General features: G+C 44.8%; 2 protein-coding genes across 2 annotated transcripts in view; one reads left to right on the top strand and one right to left on the bottom strand.

Moving 5' to 3' along the window:
* POMT2 (protein O-mannosyltransferase 2) overlaps positions 1 to 19,379 on the bottom strand; it is a 41,737-nt gene that overhangs the window by 21,264 nt on the left and 1,094 nt on the right. The window contains exons 2-7 of the mRNA XM_021679593.1: positions 13,508 to 13,592; positions 7,221 to 7,325; positions 5,134 to 5,242; positions 3,308 to 3,416; positions 1,578 to 1,737; positions 132 to 238 (exon numbers count right to left, since the gene is read on the bottom strand). Of these exons, the coding sequence (XP_021535268.1) occupies positions 132 to 238; positions 1,578 to 1,737; positions 3,308 to 3,416; positions 5,134 to 5,242; positions 7,221 to 7,325; positions 13,508 to 13,592 (675 nt within the window). The remainder of the gene's footprint in view (positions 1 to 131; positions 239 to 1,577; positions 1,738 to 3,307; positions 3,417 to 5,133; positions 5,243 to 7,220; positions 7,326 to 13,507; positions 13,593 to 19,379) is intronic.
* Positions 10,842 to 11,243, top strand: LOC110571471 (60S ribosomal protein L31-like). Its single transcript, XM_044917767.1, has one exon. It carries the CDS (start codon positions 10,866 to 10,868, stop codon positions 11,241 to 11,243), a length of 378 nt encoding a protein of 125 aa, XP_044773702.1. The 5' UTR covers positions 10,842 to 10,865.

Genomic DNA, 19,379 nt, shown 5'->3' with positions numbered 1-19,379 from the left:
AAACGAACAGATAAAACCCACCAGGTCCCTCGAACATCCCAACCACAGACCCAGGAAATCACACACCCCACCTACAGGCTGAGAGGCAAGAGGAAGACGGGAAGCAAGAGGCTGGAAAGGCTCTGCTGTACCTTTTGTTCAGCACCATGAAGTGAACAGCATAAGTGGCCGTGTAGAGAGTCAGCGGCAACACTATGAGGCACAGGATGCGAGCAGTCAGGTGTTTCCCCACAGTCACCTGCAAACAGAGCCAGTTTGGGGTGCTGGGCATATGGGGCTTTATTCTACCTTATACCTTCTATGCGCGTTACATGTAACTTTTATGCGTAAGTCAAAATCACAAAAAATTGAAAAACTAAGAGCCAACAAGAAAAAATACATGGAAACCCTAGCCTTTCCATGACACCCCACCACCCCAGTGCTGCAGGGTGGTGAACATGGGCCAGCCCTCTGCTGCCTGTGCAGGCCCTCACCCAGGACCCCAGACCATCCCTGCATCTTCAGCCTCGTCACTCATCAGTCCCTTCTATATTCCAGTCACACTGAGCTCCGCGCATGGTCCCCACGCTTCCTGTACTGTGCCAGCCCCATCCGTCACACGCATAAGTGTTTCTGATCTGCATCTCAGGCCTCGGCTCCGCCCCCCCCCCCCCCGAAACCTTCCTGGACCACTTGACCTGGGCTCATGCTCTCCACTGTGCCCTCACAGCACTTTTTGGCTGGACTGTAATCACCTGTTTACTTATTTCTCTCTCTCCATTGTCTCTGGAGGGTAGGAATCCTTGTTTTTTTCATCTGCATATTCCGTGTTTCAGACTGAAAGGGTAGTCTGTCTATATTTTCTGAGCGAATAAATGAACTTATCGAGACTTTGGTTCAGAGGTGATGGTGAAGCCTTGTGGCAAAGTAGTTCAGGTCTGGAGTCAGCCTCCTCTAAGTCTGAATCCTACATCTACCTTTTACTTGTATGGTGTGGGACACATTATTACCTCTCTGGGTCTGGACTTCCTCATTTGTAAAGAGAAGGTAATTAACTACCTACCGCACAGGACTGTTAGGAGAGGTAAATGAGCCAGTGAAGGTGAAGCACTTTGCACAGTGCCTAGCACAGAATCAGCTCTTAGTAAATAACACTTTAATAAACTCTAAAGGCCTTTCCTGGCCTCCAAATCTGGAGACCCTGGGTCAGAGAAAGAAAATGGTGAGTTCAGAAAGTCACCCTACCCATTTTACTGAAGATCCCATGCAGCTAGTGTCGGCCATATATTTGGCATTGAGCCCAGCTGGACAGACTACGTGACTGGGTAGTTTGTAGAGCATTTAAAAAACATTGCAGAAACAAATGCCAAAAGAAAATGCCAAGGATGTTAGTTCATACTCTCCCTTTAAACCTCTCTAGCCTCCAAGCACGGCCTCCTTCCTGTTGTCATGCTGCCTACAGACAAGGGCCGGAGCCAGCCCACCTCAGGCCAGAATACAGCCACGCCACCACCTGCAGCAGAGGCGGAGAAAGGCCACTGGCTCTGCTGAGCAATACCAAGGAGCAAAGACATTTCTACAAGCACTTGGGTTCTCACCACTGAAAGACTGAGGTCTCCAAACAGGTGCCAAAGGTCTGAAATGGTGTTCCACCCCACTTGCAGGATGATAAAGAGGCCAACAAACTTGACCCCTAAAGCACCAGCCAGATTAATGCCAGTCAGGCTGAGCCAGAACCACCAGGGGGCAGAGAAGGGCCTGAAAACCAACAAGACACAGAGTTCAGTTTGGCAGCTGGAACCAAACTCAAAAACGAGAGCAGCAGTGGGGAAGGGCAGAGGTTCTGTGACCCTGAGAGGCCATGCCTGCCCTCTTTCTTGAGGGCTCCTAACCTCAGGAGACCATGGCGTGGCTCCAAGGAGCATGTGGTTATGGAACTCCCAAAACCGCAGGAAGCAGTGTGAGAGTGAGTAGGATATTTTTCTGGGAGAGGGGCCATAGCTTTCCTGGCTAAGTACAGGGCTCAAATTAAGCAAGAGGCTTACTGTTCAGGTGGAAGGAAAAGGCAAATCCAGAGCAGCCTACCGGATTAAGTCAGCCCTCTCTCTCTTGGGGGTCGCCTGTGGCCCTTGGGAAGCCGGCAATTATTGAGTGCTTACTATGTGTCAGGCGCTGTTCCGAGCACTTGATTTGTATAAACGCTTTAACCTTCACTACAACTCCACGGAGGTAGGTCCTATTATTATCCCCTTCTCCCACAGGAGGAAATCGAGGTACAGAGAGGGCAAGCAGTATAGCTAGCATGCGGGAGAGCACAGTCCTAACCCTGGCAGTCGGTTCCGAGGTTTGCTCCCCTTACAGCACCCAGTGCTCAGTGCTGCAATTTCCCCATTAGCTGGCTGCCTCTTCTGGCAGAGTGAAGGCCCCTGAACTGCGAGACTTACGTACCTCCATGCCTCCGGCTCCTAGCACAGGACCTGGCACATAGTATGTATTCAAGAAATGGCAGGTGGAGGTGGGCGTGGTAGGGGGAGATGACCACCCAAAGCCAGGGAGAGATGGTAGTCACTGGATCCGGCTTTATTGGCATAATGTAATTTAATGAGCCTGGCCATGGTGAAACCAAGCTGACTCCTAGAAAAGCCTAGGCAGAGCCAGCTCTTTTGGTTTGAATAGAATGAATGACCTACTCTACTCTCTCAGAGGCAAAAGGAGCATCTGCAAAAGACCATTCTGGAAGAAGACCAGGCCCTCCAGAACAGCTTTAGAACTGACCCGGGCCTGCAGAGATCCTCTTGACTGGCATGGACTGCTTAAGCCAACCTTTTATATAAATTATTCCCGTCAATAGGTCAGGAGTGGATGCAACCACTGAGGGCAGGGAGACAAATAGCTCCCAGGCAGTTTCTGCCCTGGTTCCCTCCCCTCTAGGACAGAGAATGTGAAGGATAAAGTTATCCTGGGATCCCTAACCAGCGCTGGTGCCAAGGGGTAGCTTAGAAGATGGTGGGCTGGGAAGGCATTAGGACTCTTCCATAATATCCACAAACCCCTACCCAAATCCACCCATTAGAATATTCTTAAAAAAGATCATTGATATTTTTTTAGTCTTACGCAAAACAAAAAAAAGTATGTCTAGAAAACATATTAAAATCTATTTTTATGATCTAAAATGGACAATCTAAGTTTAAAAAAAAAGTATGCTTGCCTTAAGTGCAGCTTCAAGACAAGTCCTATAGGCACCCACCCTGTCCCTGGCTACAGAAATTCCAGAGTTGCCATAGCTTCTGACCCCCAACGCCCAGCCCGCAGAGATGGTGTTTCTGACCTGTCGGCACAGGAGTTGTACTTGACCATGCTCAGCATGGCAGCCATGATGAAGAACATCAAGATTGGATCAAGGAGGATATACTGGGACAGAGTAAGGCATCCTGTATCTGAAAAACATGAGCTCAGCAGTCAAAAAGGGAATCAGAGATGGGCCCCCTGAGAACCAAACACCCCAACAATAAGAAATAGTGCCCCTTATACTTAATTGCATGTAAGCATTTATACAGTCAAGACCAGATGAGCCACTGAGTCATCAGGGAGGTGGAAGGCCATAGCTTTGGGGTACATCAAAGCCCAGGGATAGGAAACTATATCTCACACTCCTTTCAGGCCAGTGACCCAAGGAACGACCATATCATTCAATCAGATAGAGCAGCCCTGAGACGAGGGCTCTTCCTCATTTCCACCACCAAAATGGGAGTTCTGCCACCTGCTTATATAGCCACAGACTACCCATACCTAGGATAGAGTCTTAGCATTTTACGTGAAGTCTCTGTTGGAAGCGGATTCTCTGCAAAGGCACCCAAGTGATTGTTCTTCAAACAAAATTTCATTACATCAAGCCACTGCTTAAAGCTTCCAATGTCTTGCCATCTCACTCAGACTAACCAAGTCCTCATGACGACTGCCAAAGCCGGCATGGTCTCCCTCCCCAAGCAACCTCCTCCACCAACACCCTCTGCCTCACTCACTCCACTCTGGCGACACTTGGCCTCCTTGCTCTTCCCTGAATCCACCAAATGCTGCCTTGCACCAGGACCACTGCACATGCTGTTCCCTCTGCCTGAACACGCTTCACTCAGATCTCTGCATGGCTTAATCTTCTGCTTCACTCAGGCCACCCTACCCACAAGAGAATCCCTCCCCGTTACTCTCTCCCTTACCCTACTCTATTTTCTACATTGCACTATGGCTTATGTTGTTACATTTCAGACTTACAATCTACTTGCTTATTTATCATCCGCCGTACTAGCAGATAAGCTCCATGACAGCACAGTGTCTCATCAGCATATCCTCTGAGGCCCAGAAAAGTGGCCTGGCACAGAGGAGATGCTTGAAAAACAGTTGTGGAATAAAAAAAAGAATAAATGAAGAGGATTAATAACTGAAAAGGGAAATTAAAGACACAAGGAAAAAGCCACCAATCGTCTACAGAGAGGCCCTATAATCTTGCAACATATTTGTCAAAACAAAGCCAGAATTACACCTGAAATACCCACCTAACTTGGCCTGGACTTCTTTAAATGTTAAGTTCTATGAGGTCATGAATTCACTTTAATAAAAATCAGAATAGCACAGAATCAAATTCTACAGATCAACTCTCATTTATCCAGCGGGGAATTACCCACAGAAAATAAAGTTCCCATTTTGCTATTTCCTGCCACCCAGCTACTTCTGAGACATCTGCCCTTCCATTCAGCTGAAATCAGTTTAAGGAGTGCAAACTTATAGTAACCTGAGAGACCTTGATAGTAGCCTGAGAGAAGCAGAATTAGAATCATAAGCCTCTTTCAAATATACACATGCACACACACAAATTTATCTTCTTATCCACACCAAACTCAAATGTGGATAACCTGGAGATAATCTATTCTTTGGGATTATATACGTGAGCATTACCCTCTAATAATATAAAGGTTTGCTACACACAACTATTTTTATGTGTAATATCACTGGTGAAGAAAATAAGATTTGTAATACATTTACCCAATCCTAAAGTTACTTAACCACTGGGTCCATGGATAGGATCCTTAAATGTATTGATTTCCAACTATACTCATAATGTGGCAATTTCCTAAGAAACATGGGTATAAGACAACTTACCAAAAGTGAGGAGGGCAGCGGTGAGCAGTGCTGCGGGGAGGGACTTGGACAGCTCCAATACAGTGAGGTAGGCAAAGGGAACCAGCAAGGAACCGAGGAAAGCACAGAACTATGGAAGGAAAAGAGAAGCAGTCAAACAGCCAGCTAAGCTAAGCATTAGAGACCTACTTGACTTGGCACAAACTAATGTTTAAAATGGAGGCCCCTCGGTGCAGGCATGACTTGGTGACCTGAAATCACCTAGAATATCTATAAACAAGAAAGGGATGGTGTGACAGTGAATCATCAAATCAAGCAACATATATGTGCCCATTGAGCATCACCTCGAACACTGACACGAAATCAGCAAAATTCAGTCAAGGAGGTATGTGCAGGATGACAGATGGTTTCAAGTAAGGGACTCTGAGGTTGGACTGCCCCATCAACTGCTAGCTGTGACTAAAACAGTACATCTCTGAATCTCAGCCTCCCCATCTGTGTCATAGGAAAAATTAGAGTTCCTGCCTCAGAGAGTTTTCTCTGGAGATTAAATGGGCTAGTTTTATTAGCACACACAAAGTACTCAATAAACATTAGCTTCTACTACAAAACTGTGGGTACAAGTAGAGAAAGACCTCTCTATGGTGTTTTAATATTCTAGAGAATTCTATTATTATTTCTGTTATTTCTCCCTTGGCTCTTTCCTTCAATCACAACAGAAATCACTCTTTAATCTACAGGTTGCATTTTAATTCTGGAAAAAAAAAATTATCTGACACTTCAGTATCTGGAGAGTTGTTTTTTGTTTTGTTTTGTTTGGAACCACCAGCTCTCTCTCTACCTCCCTACCCTGTCCATCACAAGTAAATAGACAAGCCCAGGGAAATGGAAATTCTCACATTTGGGTTGTCACTTTTTGTCAATTGAAAGCAATGTGTCCTCGATGGACTCTGAGAAACAAACTGAGGGTTCTGGGGGGGTGGGGGGTGGATGGGTTAGCCTGGTGATGGGTATTAAAGAGGGCATGTTCTGCATGGAGCACTGGGTGTTATATACAAACAATGAATCATGGAACACTACATCAAAAACTAATGATGTAATGTATGGTGATTAACATAACATAATAATAATAAAAAAAAAAGAAAGCAATGTATCCTAGTGTGAAAGAGAACATGGCTGTTATATTTGGCCTTGTCGATTTCCACAGCAAGCCCACAGTGAGTCAGGCCTCTATCCAATTACATATGCTATGTGTTGTTCAAAAGTCATTAGGAAGACACAGAACTACTTTAGAATATGAACTCGAGGGTTGGGGTAATCCTTATTTAATACAGTATAATATGACCATGCAAATTACCCAATGATTAGCTCAAATAAGCACACAGCATTTATCTAAAGTGCTTTGAGCCCCTAAGGAAAGGAACTTATAAATAAATGCAACTTGCTCTGAGAGCTCCATGTCCAAAGTCAGATTTTGCAGGTTTCATTTAGCTACAGATAAGGGGTCCCCACAGAGTTGGGTACTTAGGCCTGGCGATGCTCTATCAAGGCTGGTGCTGCAACTCGGGGCAAACATATATAGCCTCCTCTACAAGACTGGAAAACCCCTTTTGGGTGCCTGAAACCTTCATGGGGAAAGAAGCAGGGACCTGGTGTCAGGAGTATGGGATGCTGAGATCTTAAGGGCCCTCAGAGGTAGGCAATCCTCCAGCAGTTGTGGCCATGGAGAGGAATGACGTGTGGCCTGCCAATGTGCTGAGGCCAATGTCAGGGGGCTGCAGGAGCCTCCTGGCTGCCCGGGTCCTAGGTTGCTCTCCAACCTGAAGTCTGAAGCCTCACATGGGCTGGGCAATAGGTGACAGTGTGTGCTTGCTCCTACCCATGAGATCTCTGTATTATCTGTGGCCTCCCCTCCCCTTCTTACCTACCGCAGTTCTGAATCTCTACCCCTAAATCTCTACTACAGGATGTGGGTCCAATCATCCTCCCCTCCCACTGCCACCCAAAGTCCCTTTGTCTACACCTGCCACCACTCCAGGGCTTCCAATTATAACTTCTGACTGAGTGTGGCCCCAGGGTTCAGTCTAGAGTAAGTCAGGAAGCCTTACTCCTCTCATTCCCATGTAGTTGTGATGTTCATATTTGTCCCCAGGCTTCTGGAACAAAAAAGTCCCGTCATACCCACTCAGGTAGCCAGCAAGACCTATCAGCATCTGAGGAGAGAAGCAGAACAAACAAAAAGATGATGAGAGACCTTTAAGATTCCTCTGTCCCCTGAACTTCCTTCCAGCTGCACCCAGACTTTGGCTCCCCTTGATAACTGTCCCTAGGAGTTGCCAATGTGACATTTTCTCCTGCAGCTGTTGCAGAGCAAAGAATCTTTTGTCTACAGAGCTCTTTGCTTGAAACAAATCCTCTCTTGTGTTAACGCCAAGTTCTTGGGAATAGTGCAGACTGAATACTTAGGAAGAAATAATCCCACAATTTGAAGGGCTCTCTCATTCAACCTTCTTTCATTTGCTATGAAATAAAACATGACAGCCCATGGGGGAGGCCATGGGCAGGGGCTGATTCCTGGGAGACTGACCCTCTGAAAGGAAGATGAGGTTCCAAGTCAGAATGAGGAGAGGGAAAAATGGCCAAGGAGTTCCACACCAGCAATAGGCAGAAGGGAAGAAGGGGGGAGGGGGGAGGATGCTAAGACAGACACATTTCCCCAGAGGAGAAAAGTCCCAGGGGAAAATACACCAAAAGGCCAGAGACCAGTTTCTCCTATTTCCAATATTTCTTTTTTTTTTTTTTAAGATTTTATTTATTTATTTGAGAGAGAGAATGAGATAGAGAGAGCATGAGAGGGGGGAGGGTCAGAGGGAGAAGCAGACTCCCCGCTGAGCAGGGAGCCCGATGCGGGACTCGATCCCGGGACTCCAGGATCATGACCTGAGCTGAAGGCAGTCGCTTAACCAACTGAGCCACCCAGGCGCCCTCCTATTTCCAATATTTCAAAAGGGCAGCCTTGGCACATTCCAAACCAGAACAAATCAACTATTACACTAAGACTGAGATTTGTGAATCCTTCAAAACATTCAAGATCAGCTTCTTCATTTCTATTTTTTCATCTTTCAACAGTGTAAAAGTCTCTTTTCCACACAAGCAATCAGAAGCTGCTAAGCCATAAAAACTGTCAGCAAATACCAAGCATTTTTAACAGCCCTAGGCTGCCCTGCCCAGACTCCTGTGCTCCAGTTAAGCTGTGTGGAGGGACAGAATATACTGGCTATATTAAGAAAGCCCCTCCCTGCAACACTGCTTGTGGGGCTTGGGTTTGGACCACGAACCAGCTCACTTTTTACTATAAGTAGCTCTAACCAAAGTCACTCTCTATAGTTCCACGTCAAGGAACAGAGGCCAAAATTCAACAGTAAATGATTACAAAGCCTTGTTAAAAAAAAAAAAATCCTAGGGATCAGAAGTTAATGTAACTAATTTAACATAAAGTAAGAGAAGGTATTGAAAAGACAGAGCCATCCAAATACCTAGATTAACAAAAACTGACAGGTGACAAACAAATGCACGCCCCTTCCCACCTGGGATCTCAGAGAACAAATTCGCCTGGTGCTGGTATAAATTCCCAGACTGCTTGGCTGGTCTGGTAGAGTGAAAAAATGCACTGATGGTTTGCATCTCAGCTCTCTGATTGCCGGCAATACTTATTAATGTCTGAGCTACAAGTAATAAAAGCTCCCTTGTGGTGGCGGGGGAGGGCTGTGAGGATCAGAGACAGTACAACAATAGGTTAAACACCTGGCACTATGCCAAGCCCTTACCAGGCACTTGAAATTCAGTTCCCTCTCTGTTCTCTTAAGATTAAAAGTAGCCCTGAGCCCTAATTTCCTAACTAACTGATTCAAATCAATAAGAAAAGGAACTTACTAGAATAATGGGCAAATTCATAGAAAACAAAATAATGACTAATAAACATATGAAAAAATGTTCAATCCAACTCATAAAGACATGCAAATGAAAACAGTGACACACCATTTTTATTCTCAAATTGGCAAAGTTTTGAAAAGTATTATCACACCAGTGCTGCCAATGGTGTGGGGGAAGCAAGAACCCTCATACACTGTTGGTGGGAATATATATTACTACAATATTTTTGCAGAAAAACATAGCAATATCTACCACAAATTTAAATGTGTATATCCTTAGACTCTTTAGTTTGGCTGCTAAGAACCTTTTAGATACACCTGCACAACTATGAAAAGATAAATGTGCAAGGATGTTCATTGCAAAATCTTTTATAATGGCTGAAAACTGGAATTAACATAAATGTCCACCAATTAAAGATGGGTAAAATAATTTATGGCACATCTGTATAATGGAATAATATATAGCCATTAAAATGCATGGAGCACAATAATCATAAAAAAAGCTGAGATCATGCCATCTGAGACAGCATGGATGGACTTAGAGGGTATTATGGTAAGCTAGACTGAGAAGGCAAACACCATATGATTCCACTCATAAATGGAATCTTTAAAAAAATGAATAAGCAAACAAAAACAGAATCAGAACAATAAATATTGAGTACAAACTGTAGTCACTAGAGGGAAAGGGGTGGGGGATGGGCAGCATGGGTGAAGGGGAGTAGGAGATACAGGCTTCCATTTATGGAATGAGTAAGTCACGGAAATAGAAAGCACAGCATAAGGACTGCAGTCAGTGACGTCGGAGTAGCAATGGAACAGGACAGATGGCAGCTACACTTGCGGCGAGCACAGCATAACATAGAAACTTGCCAAATCACCATGGTGTACACCTGAAACTAATGTAACATCGTGTGTCAACAATACGCAAATTAAAAAAGTAATAAAATAAATTTTTAAAAAATGGAGTGCATTTTGGGGCGCCTGGGTGGCTCAGTTGGTTAAGCGGCTGCCTTCGGCTCAGGTCATGATCCTGGAGTCCCGGGATCGAGTCCCACATTGGGCTCCCTGCTCAGCGGGGAGTCTGCTTCTCCCTCTGACCCTCCCCCTCTCATGTGCTCTCTCTCTCTCTCATTCTCTCTCTTTCAAATAAATAAATAAAATCTTAAAAAAAAAATGGAGTACATTTTTATGTGCTAATGTGGAAAGAAGTTAAGATATATCATGTTTAAAATATAAGCTGCTGAACAATTTTAGTCTGGTCCTATTTGTATATATAAGCTGTTCATGTGCACGTCTGTAAATATACTCACATATCTGTATAAAGAATTTCTTTTTTTTTTAAGATTTTATTTATTTATTTGTCAGAGAGAGAGCACAGAGAAAGAGACAGAGACAGAGAGAGAGAGAGAGAGAGAGAGAGAGAGAGCACAAGTGGGGGGAGGGGCAGAGGAAGAAGCAGGCTCTGTGCTGAGCAAAGAGCCCCATGTGGGACTCGATCCCAGGACCTGGGATCATGACCTGAGCCGAAGGCAGACGCTTAACCGACTAGCCACCCAGGCGCCCTGTAGAGAGATTTTTTTTTTTTAAGATTTAATTTATTCATTTGACAGAGAGAGAGAGAGAGAGCAAGCATGAGTACAAGCAGGCAGAGTGGCAGGCAGATGCAGAAGCAGGCTCCCCGCTGAGCAGGGAGCCCGACACGGGCTCGATCCCAGGACCCTGGGATCATGACCTGAGCCAAAGGCAGACACTTAACCGACTGAGCTACCCAGGCACCCTGTATAAAGAATTTCTCTTCCTTTCCAACCAGGGCCCAGCAGAATGGCTCCCACGAAGAAGGGTGGCGAGAAGAAGAAGGGCTGTTCTGCCATCAACAAGGTAGTGATCAGAGAATACATCATCAACATTCACAAGCGCATCCATGGAGTGGGTTTCAAGAAGTGTGCCCCTCGGGCACTCAAAGAGATCTGGAAATTTGCCATGAAGGAGATGGGAACTCCAGATGTGCACATTGACACCAGGCTCAACAAAGCTGTCTGGGCCAAAGGAATAAGGAATGTTCCATACCATATCCGTGTGCGGTTGTCCAGAAAACGTAACGAGGATGAAGATTCACCAAACAAGCTCTACACACTGGTTACCTATGTACCTGTCACCACTTTCAAAAATCTACAGACAGTTAATGTGGATGAGAACTAATCACTGATTGTCAAATAAAGGTATAAAACTGAAAAAAAAAGAAAAAAAAAGAATTTCTAAGAAAACATATATAAGAAACTAATAGAAATGTGGGGAGAGGGCGCCTGGGTGGCTCAGTTGGTTAAGCGACTGCCTTCAGCTCAGGTCATGATCCTGGAGTCCTGGGATCAAGTCCCACATCGGGCTTCCTGCTCGGCAGGGAGTCTGCTTTGTCCTCTGACCCTATCCCCTCTCAGGTGTTCTCTCTCTCTCAAATAAATAAATAAAATCTTAAAAAAAAAAAAAAATTAAAAAAAAAAAAAAAAGAAATGTGGGGAGAGGTAGCTCTTGACCTTTGACTTCCTTCTGTGCTGATCAAAGGAAGCAGGGGGAGGGGCAGAGGAAGGTCATGCCATCTGAGTATTATGCTCGTTTCACTCTGCGCAGGCATTCTATTTCCTCCAGGATTGGGGGCCAGCGTGGAATGACAGCTAGAAGCCTCAGTACTGCAGGAGAAAACTCCCATTCACAACTTCAAGGGGCTTTCTGATTCTTTGACTGGCTTGGCCTTAGAACCTATGAAAGCTACTGTGTTCATCACTCTCTTTCAATCAGGTAAAGCACAGGACCATCAGGAGATAAATTAGGGGGGCAGACGGACCGAACTCCCCAGGGGCAGCCTTAGAAAGAAGCCTCACATTTTTCCCTGCCCACAGGGACCAGATATGAGCACTGTGCTGAGCACTAGGGGACTCCAAACATAGACAGGCAGTCCCCAGCTGAAAGACTGGGCTGGTTTTCCTAGGAAAAAAAAAATCTCCTCCACCAGGGGTCCTGGTTCCCGGGCTAGCTTAGTGCAAACATTCAACACATTCTACTGCTTATTCCTATGGTGGTTAACAGATATCATCCAAGTCGGGGGGCAAGGCAAGTATCATGAGGCAGTGTGATATAAGGGTTAAGAGAGCAGACGTTAAAGCAGCCTGCACCTTGACTCTGCCACTTACTAGCTTTCTTCCCTATGGCAAACTTGTTTTCCTCTCTGTGCCCCAGTTTCCCCACTAGCAAAATGGGGATACAACAGTACCTACTTCACAGGTTATTCTGAGGATTACATAAGATAATATACCAAAAGTGACAAGAACAGACTAAGTTTTCAATTGCTCTGATTTTTATTGCTGTTATCTTATAAAGGAGACCGGAGAGGCATAATATTTTCTACTCCAGCTCTGGGCTCAGAGCTAATTTTGAAATAGGTCACTATCCCACCTCCCTCTGCACCCCTCTCTGGTCCCTATCTAATGCTCTCGTGCCCCCAAGCCCACCTGTCACAGACCACCACCCCTGTCTCCCATCACCTCTGCCTTCATCCCCAATTACTCCATGCTCCAGGATCACACCTCCACTTCCTAACGGACCAATTCTTGTCCCTTTGGTGCCAAAGATCTCAGCCTCCATTAGGAAGAAAGGGCTGATCCATTAGCCTTCTCAGAGGTCGTTGTTTTTAGAGGAGTAAAATGAATTCTCACTGTGGGATTTCTAATTGTAAAACATGTGAGAGGTACAGGTCAAGAATGTACCTGCTGGGAGTGGGAAGGGGGAAAAGGAGTTTTGCTCCCCTATAGACAATCAGCTCCTCTCAGCAATCTCTGCTTTGTGCAACATATTCCTTCTCTCCACTGTTTACTTTTTTGAATTGAGATAAAATTCATATACATAAGATTCACCATTTTAAAGTGTACAATTCAGTGGTTTTTAGTATATTCACAAGGTTGTGCCACCATGACCTCTACCTAATTCCAGAACATTTCATCACCCCAAGACAAATTCCCTACCTATTTGCAATCACTCCCCGATCCTCCTTCCCCACCAGACCCTGGCTACTACTAATCTAGTTTCTGTTTCTATGGATTTGCCTATTCTGGACATTCCATATAAATGGAATCATACACTATTGTGGCCTGTTGTGTCTGACATCTTTCACTTTGCATAATGTTTACAAGACTCATCCATGTTGTAGCATGTATCAATACCTCATTCCTTTTTTATGGCTGAATAATATTCCATCATATAGATATACCATATTTTGTACATCCATCCATTGGTTGATGGACTCCCTCTCCATTTCTGGGCCCAGAGAACTCCTCAAAACATCAAAGATTTTCCACATAAGCAGCTGGCCTGGAATGTCAGGGTTTCTTTCCACAAGCCCAAGATTTAAATCCAAAATTGAGACTTATCCAAAACTGAGACACTGACTATGTGTCAGTCACCACATTGCTCACCTTTCCCAGAGGTGGGTGCACATCGAAGAAAAAGGTGCGGTTGATATAATAGCTTCCCATCTTTCCAAAGTGAGTCTCATCCCAACTGAAGGAAAAACAGAAAGAGAAATGAGAATTTTTAAATTATCATACAGTCTGGGGTGGCTGGGTGGCTCAGTCCATTAAGTGTCTGCCTTCGGCGCACGTCATGATCCCAGGGTCCTGAGATCGAGCCCCACATCAGACTCCCTGCTAGAGTCTGCTTATTCCTCCCCCTCTGCCCTTTGCCCCGCTTGTGCTCTCTCTCTCTCTCTCATTGTCTCAAATAAAGTCTTAAAAATATATAAATAATCATACAATCCAAATAGCCATAATAAAGCATGGTTAAAATTACAGTTAAAGCCAAAGACTATGGGGCACCTGGGTGGCTCGGTAGGTTAAGTGTCTGCCTTTAGCTCAAGTCATGATCTCAGAGTGCTGGGATCCAGCGCTGGGTCAGGGTCTGTGCTCAGTGGGGAGTTTGTTTCTCTGTCTCCCTCTGCCCCTCCCCCTGCTTGTGCTCTCTCTCTCTCAAATAAACAAATAAAATCATTATTTTAAAAAACCCAAAGACTATAAGTTTCAAGCAATTAATGAGAAAATTTGGATTAAAAAATCATTGACAAATTGGGGCATCTGGCTGGCTCAGTTGGTAGATTATGCAACTCTTGATCCTGGGTCGTGAGGTTTGTTTGTTTTTTTTTAAGATTTTATTTATTTGTTTGAGAGAGAGAGCACACATGTGTGCACTTGAGCTGGGGGAGGGACAGAGGAAGAGGCAGAGGGAGAGAGAGGATCCTCAAGCAGACTCCCACTGAGCGTGGAACCCCACATGTGGCTCGATTTCATGACTGACATCACAAAACCAAGAGTCCCACGCTTGACCAACTGAGCCACCCAAGGCGCCATGAGTTTGAGCCTACACTGGGGGTAGAGTTTACTTAAAAAAAAAATTTTTTTTTTACACAAGTGATTTGAGGAAGCAAGACATCAGGCTGATTGTTTTTTATTTTATTTATTTATTTATTTATTTATTTTTAAAGCATGGGTTTTTTGTTTTTTTTGTTTTTTGATTTTATTTATTTATTTATTTGACAGAGAGAGAGTGAGAGGGAGAGGGAGCACAAGCAGGGGGAGTGGCAGGGAGAGGGAGAAGCAGGCTCCCCGCTGAGCAAAGAGCCCGATGCGGGACTTGATCCCAGGACTCTGGGATCATGACTTGAGCTGAAGGCACCCAGGTGTCCCCATCAGGCTGATTGTTAACCTTCATTTAGATAGATGAGAAAGGTTAGCAAATATTTGCCAACCAGTTATAAATTTAAGTGAAATCTATACTTATTCTGTAGCTTGAGCTGCTATTTATTTTAAAAGAGCAGAGTTTTTCTATAATATAGAAAGGTTTATAGTAAGAGTTCTCTTCCAAGTTTGTTACCTTCTGACCCTGAGACTACTTTTGCTACTAGAAAGTAGACTACTATTGCTATTATAAACTACACCTTGGGCTACTCATCAGTAAGAGCCTACAAACTACAGTTGTCACAGGGGTCTAATTTTGCTCATTAACCTTGTGATAATTAACCTCTGACTATGAGCTTATTATAATGAACTAACCAGTATATAAAAATTTAGTTAAGAGCCTATCTAGAAGCTATCCTCATTGCACAAATTGTTTTGCAAGTAAATAAGTGATTCTAATACATTAGCTTTTTTTTTTTAAAGATTTTATTTATTTATTTGAGAGAGAGAATGAGAGAGAGAGAGCACATGAGAGGGGGGAGGGTCAGAGGGAGAAGCAGACTCCCCGCTGAGCAGGGAGCCCGATGCGGGACTCGATCCCGGGACTCCAGGATCATGACCTGAGCCGAAGGCAGTCACTTAACCAACTGAGCCACCCAGGCGCCCTAATACATTAGCTTTTAAACACAATGTAAAAGTCTTGTTCTTCCATAAAACCACATAAACCTTTTCCCATCCTACACAAAGACTTGATGGCAGCAGCCCAGTTATCTAGCATAGCCTGGCCATTTTTGTCTGTCAGTCCCTCCCTGCAGCTCAGAAGAGCAGTTGCTTTCTAGGGACCAGCCATCCCCAAGGCCAGCTTCATAAGCAATTATTACCAACCTGCAATGTAAGGGGCTAAACATGTGTTTCCCAAAAATGTAGGGTTCTTTTTTTTTTCCTTTAACTCAGTGGGTCCAATAGATAAGCAGAAAAGTAAATCTACTTCTGCGTCTGCTATTTGCTAAACACTCTGCTTGACACGAAGTGAGGACAGTGGTATGGTGATGTCAAAGAGAGAAATAACTTCCAAGCAGTGTGACAAAACAGACTTGCAGAAAGAAGAGAGATCAGTCTCAGCTCCACCACTTCCTAATGAAGGCACAACCTGGCAAAGTCACTCTCCCTGGATCTCTGTTCTTGTCTACACAATGAAAACAACAAAAATATCTGCCCTGTGCCCCTCACAGGGAAGCATTAGGACTCAATTCAAAAAACATATGTGAAAGAACTCTGTAGACTATAAAGTCCCACACATATGTGGGATGCCCACTGGGCATTATTTAAACTGTCCCAACACTTGTGGTTAGTTCTGAGATCTGTTTGGAAACATGAGATTTTTACTTCAAAAATCCCAAGTAAAACTAGTAGTAACATTCATATTTCTTCTCAGCTTCTATTGTGTTTGTGTTGGGAGAGACAATCCTCCCTGGCTCTCTCTTGTTCCTACAGACCTTGCAGGGTATGCCAACAATGCAAGGTCCTGGCCACTCTTTACTCAGGCTCTTCCTCAGGGTTATGTTTCCAGAAAACAACCTTGAGGGAAGAGTTAGCATCTCTCTCTGGGAAAGAGAGCACTCTTGTTGACTGCTTGTTATAAAACAGTGGATTCCCCAAGCTCAGTATCCCTCAGCTATGATACAACCCCCTGCATGTGCAGGCATTCATTCAGACCCATGGCATCACATGGGACTTCGGGGGGAGGAACTGATGCCAGCATGCTGATGCTCATCCTGCTTGCTGTGATATGAGAAATAAAGTCCTTTGTCTCTGACTCAGTACTTTGTCGTCTGCCAGCATCCATAAAACAATGACAGGCTAACTTACTAGTTTGCAAGTTGGGTAAAATAAAATCCCAGACCCTGACAGTTTGTGGTCACAAGCATAGGATGCTGAGACATACCTTTCTGTAAGAGAAAGGACAATGAGCTGGGGATGGAATCTGGTGGGCAAGGAAGGTGGCGAGAGTCTCCCACTGTCCTACCTATTAATGAGGCTGAATGGAGAAAGAAACAGTTTGAATGTTGCCTTGGTTACTGCTCACTCTCTTCTGGGCAAAATAAGAAAGAGATATAATCATGATAATGGGGCAGCAAGCCTAGCAGCCCCAGCCAAAAGGCAATATGGATGTGGCTGCTAAATCAAGGAGTCTCCAAAGTTTATATAAATGGTGCCAGTAGTAAGGACCTTGCTATTCAATACAGAACTTTGGGCAAAATGAAAACATTGAAAAGCCCTGGGGTAAGCTGTGTGCTCAAGACAAAAGTAAATGTGCCTTGCTCAGTCGCTCACAGCCACTCTCTCCCTCTGTGTCCCATGATCCCTCCCCCTCTACGACAATCTCAGCTGTGTTAAAGGAGTAAGATGATTAAAGGTGGGGCCAAGGTTTCCCTGTCCCTAAATGGGATTGAAGGCCACACACATGCTAGTATGCTGGGGAACTCCAGAGAAAAGAGGGACTCAAACTCAGGGCAGGGGCCCACATCAGCTCACTCAATCCCATGGCGGGGAGCAGGGACAATCTGCTAGGCACAGGGGTTACCAGAGGTGCAGTGTGTACAGCGATGGAAAGAAAAGGGCCCTTAAGCCCAGGGGCTCACCACGGAAGTACACTGACACACGGAAGTATACTGGAAAGAAGGGGTGCCAAGCCTATGGAGGGGCTAAAGAAAAGAAAAAAGCTTCCTCCCACCCCTTGCATCCAGCACTCCACACTCTCCACTGGGGAATGGCATAATCTCTGGCTGGCTGCCACTGTAGTTACTGATGCAGGCCTATTAGACTCATAGGTTCAAGGGGGGTAAGCACCCAAATTCAACTGACAGGTTTGAGCCAAGCTCCCAGTGGGGAAGGGAAGGTAAAATGACCTTGTGGGTAGGGCCCTGTACTACTGTTGTGGCTCCCAGTGTGAAATGTATACTGGCAAAGAGGATTATCCATTCAGGGACTGCCATGTGCTCCAGGAGAAATAATATAAATTCCAAGAAGAGAAAGGGAAATCACAGCCTTGAAGACATAATGGCAGCAGGAGCCAAGAGAGGCCATTCTCCAGAATAACAGCGCCATCTGCTGGACGCAGGTACCAAGCACACACTTTTTTAAAAGGGCAGCTATCAACCTACTACTAAGCTTTTATTGAAATTGAGTGCCTGACAGATGAAGGCCTTAGGACTCTTTGGCTTGATATACCACTTTGGGGTGAGTCAACTTGGAATATAAGGCTAACAAAAAGGCTCAACAGGCTTGCTCGTCAAATGGAAGTGATATAGCTGGCCTGGCCCTAGAGGCATCTTGACTTTATAAGAGGAGGTGGGAGCATCCACTTTGGGAGGAACTATCTTCCACTCTGCCACCCAAAGCAAAACCACTGGCTCAGTGGAGGCTTGATTCACAGAGGTTCCTCTCAAGGTTTTTGCCTGGTTTACTGATAGCATCCACTGGGCAGCAGCAATCATCCAGTCCCAGTAACAACTCTGGAAGGCCAACTGCAATAAGGGTTAATGGGCACAATGGGCTGAACTGAAAGTCATCACCCCTGCCTTACACAATATTCCTGAGAAACAGACAAGTTCTATTTTTATTGGCTCCTGGGCTTTTGCCATTAGCCTAGCTTCTGGTGTGCCACCTAGAGGACTATATACTGAGAAATTTAAATCACCCCTCTTCAGAGCCAAGAACTGTGGCAAAAAAATCATGGCTGCCTGTCAATGGGACAATCTGGATCACACATACAGATGTCCACAGTAAGGGCCAGTATTCTGATAAGACTGACTGAAATCAAGCTGCAAATCAAGCTTGTACCAAACAGGCTACTGCCAATGCCACCAGCATTCATCAATGCTCCACACGTGGAAACACATCTACCATCATGGACTGGGCACAAAGTAAAGGACTCTATGTTTCTGAAGCATAAGCCATTACTACATTGTGGTGACTTGTGACTCCTGCCAAAAGTTGGCCAATTTGTCCTGCAATAAAGGAGGCCACAAGGGGGCACTGGCCCTGCCGGCTCCAAGGAAACTGACTGTATTAGGATTTGTTCCCCCCTCCAGGCTATCACTGGTACCTCACTGCTACTGACACTTTTTCAGGTTAAAGTGTTGATGATGCTGTTCCAGTCCAATCATCTGACCCCACATATGTCATTGCAGCACTTGAAACTAAACTATGTCATTCCAAACCATCTACAGTCTGACGATAGCGCACCTTTTTTTTTTGCAATGGCCACATAATAATGAGCCAACAGTCTAGGTATCTGATGACATTCCACACTCCCTACGCTCCAAAGGCATTTGATATTGTTGAGCACAGAAAAATTTTCTCAAAATGATCTCTGACTCTACTTCCCTCACCTCCTCCTGGTTCACACACCTTGGTAAAGCAGTTTGGTCACCTAATGCAGTCATCACCAGAAATGGTTCATCTCCTCTTGGCCACCAACTGGGTAATGATCAGGACAAAAAGAGGTGGAGGGTTATATAAACCTATATTTTGAAAATTTTAGATTCTTCCTGGACTATTCCTGGACATGATTTGTCTTTCTTTCCCCCTAACAACTCCACATCAGTGGGGTGGG

This window comes from Neomonachus schauinslandi, chromosome 9 (genome assembly GCF_002201575.2).
Source record: "Neomonachus schauinslandi chromosome 9, ASM220157v2, whole genome shotgun sequence".
Taxonomy (NCBI): Eukaryota; Metazoa; Chordata; class Mammalia; order Carnivora; family Phocidae; genus Neomonachus; species Neomonachus schauinslandi.
The sequence above is the reverse complement of the archived record's forward strand: the minus strand, read 5'-3'. Positions and strand labels throughout refer to the sequence as shown.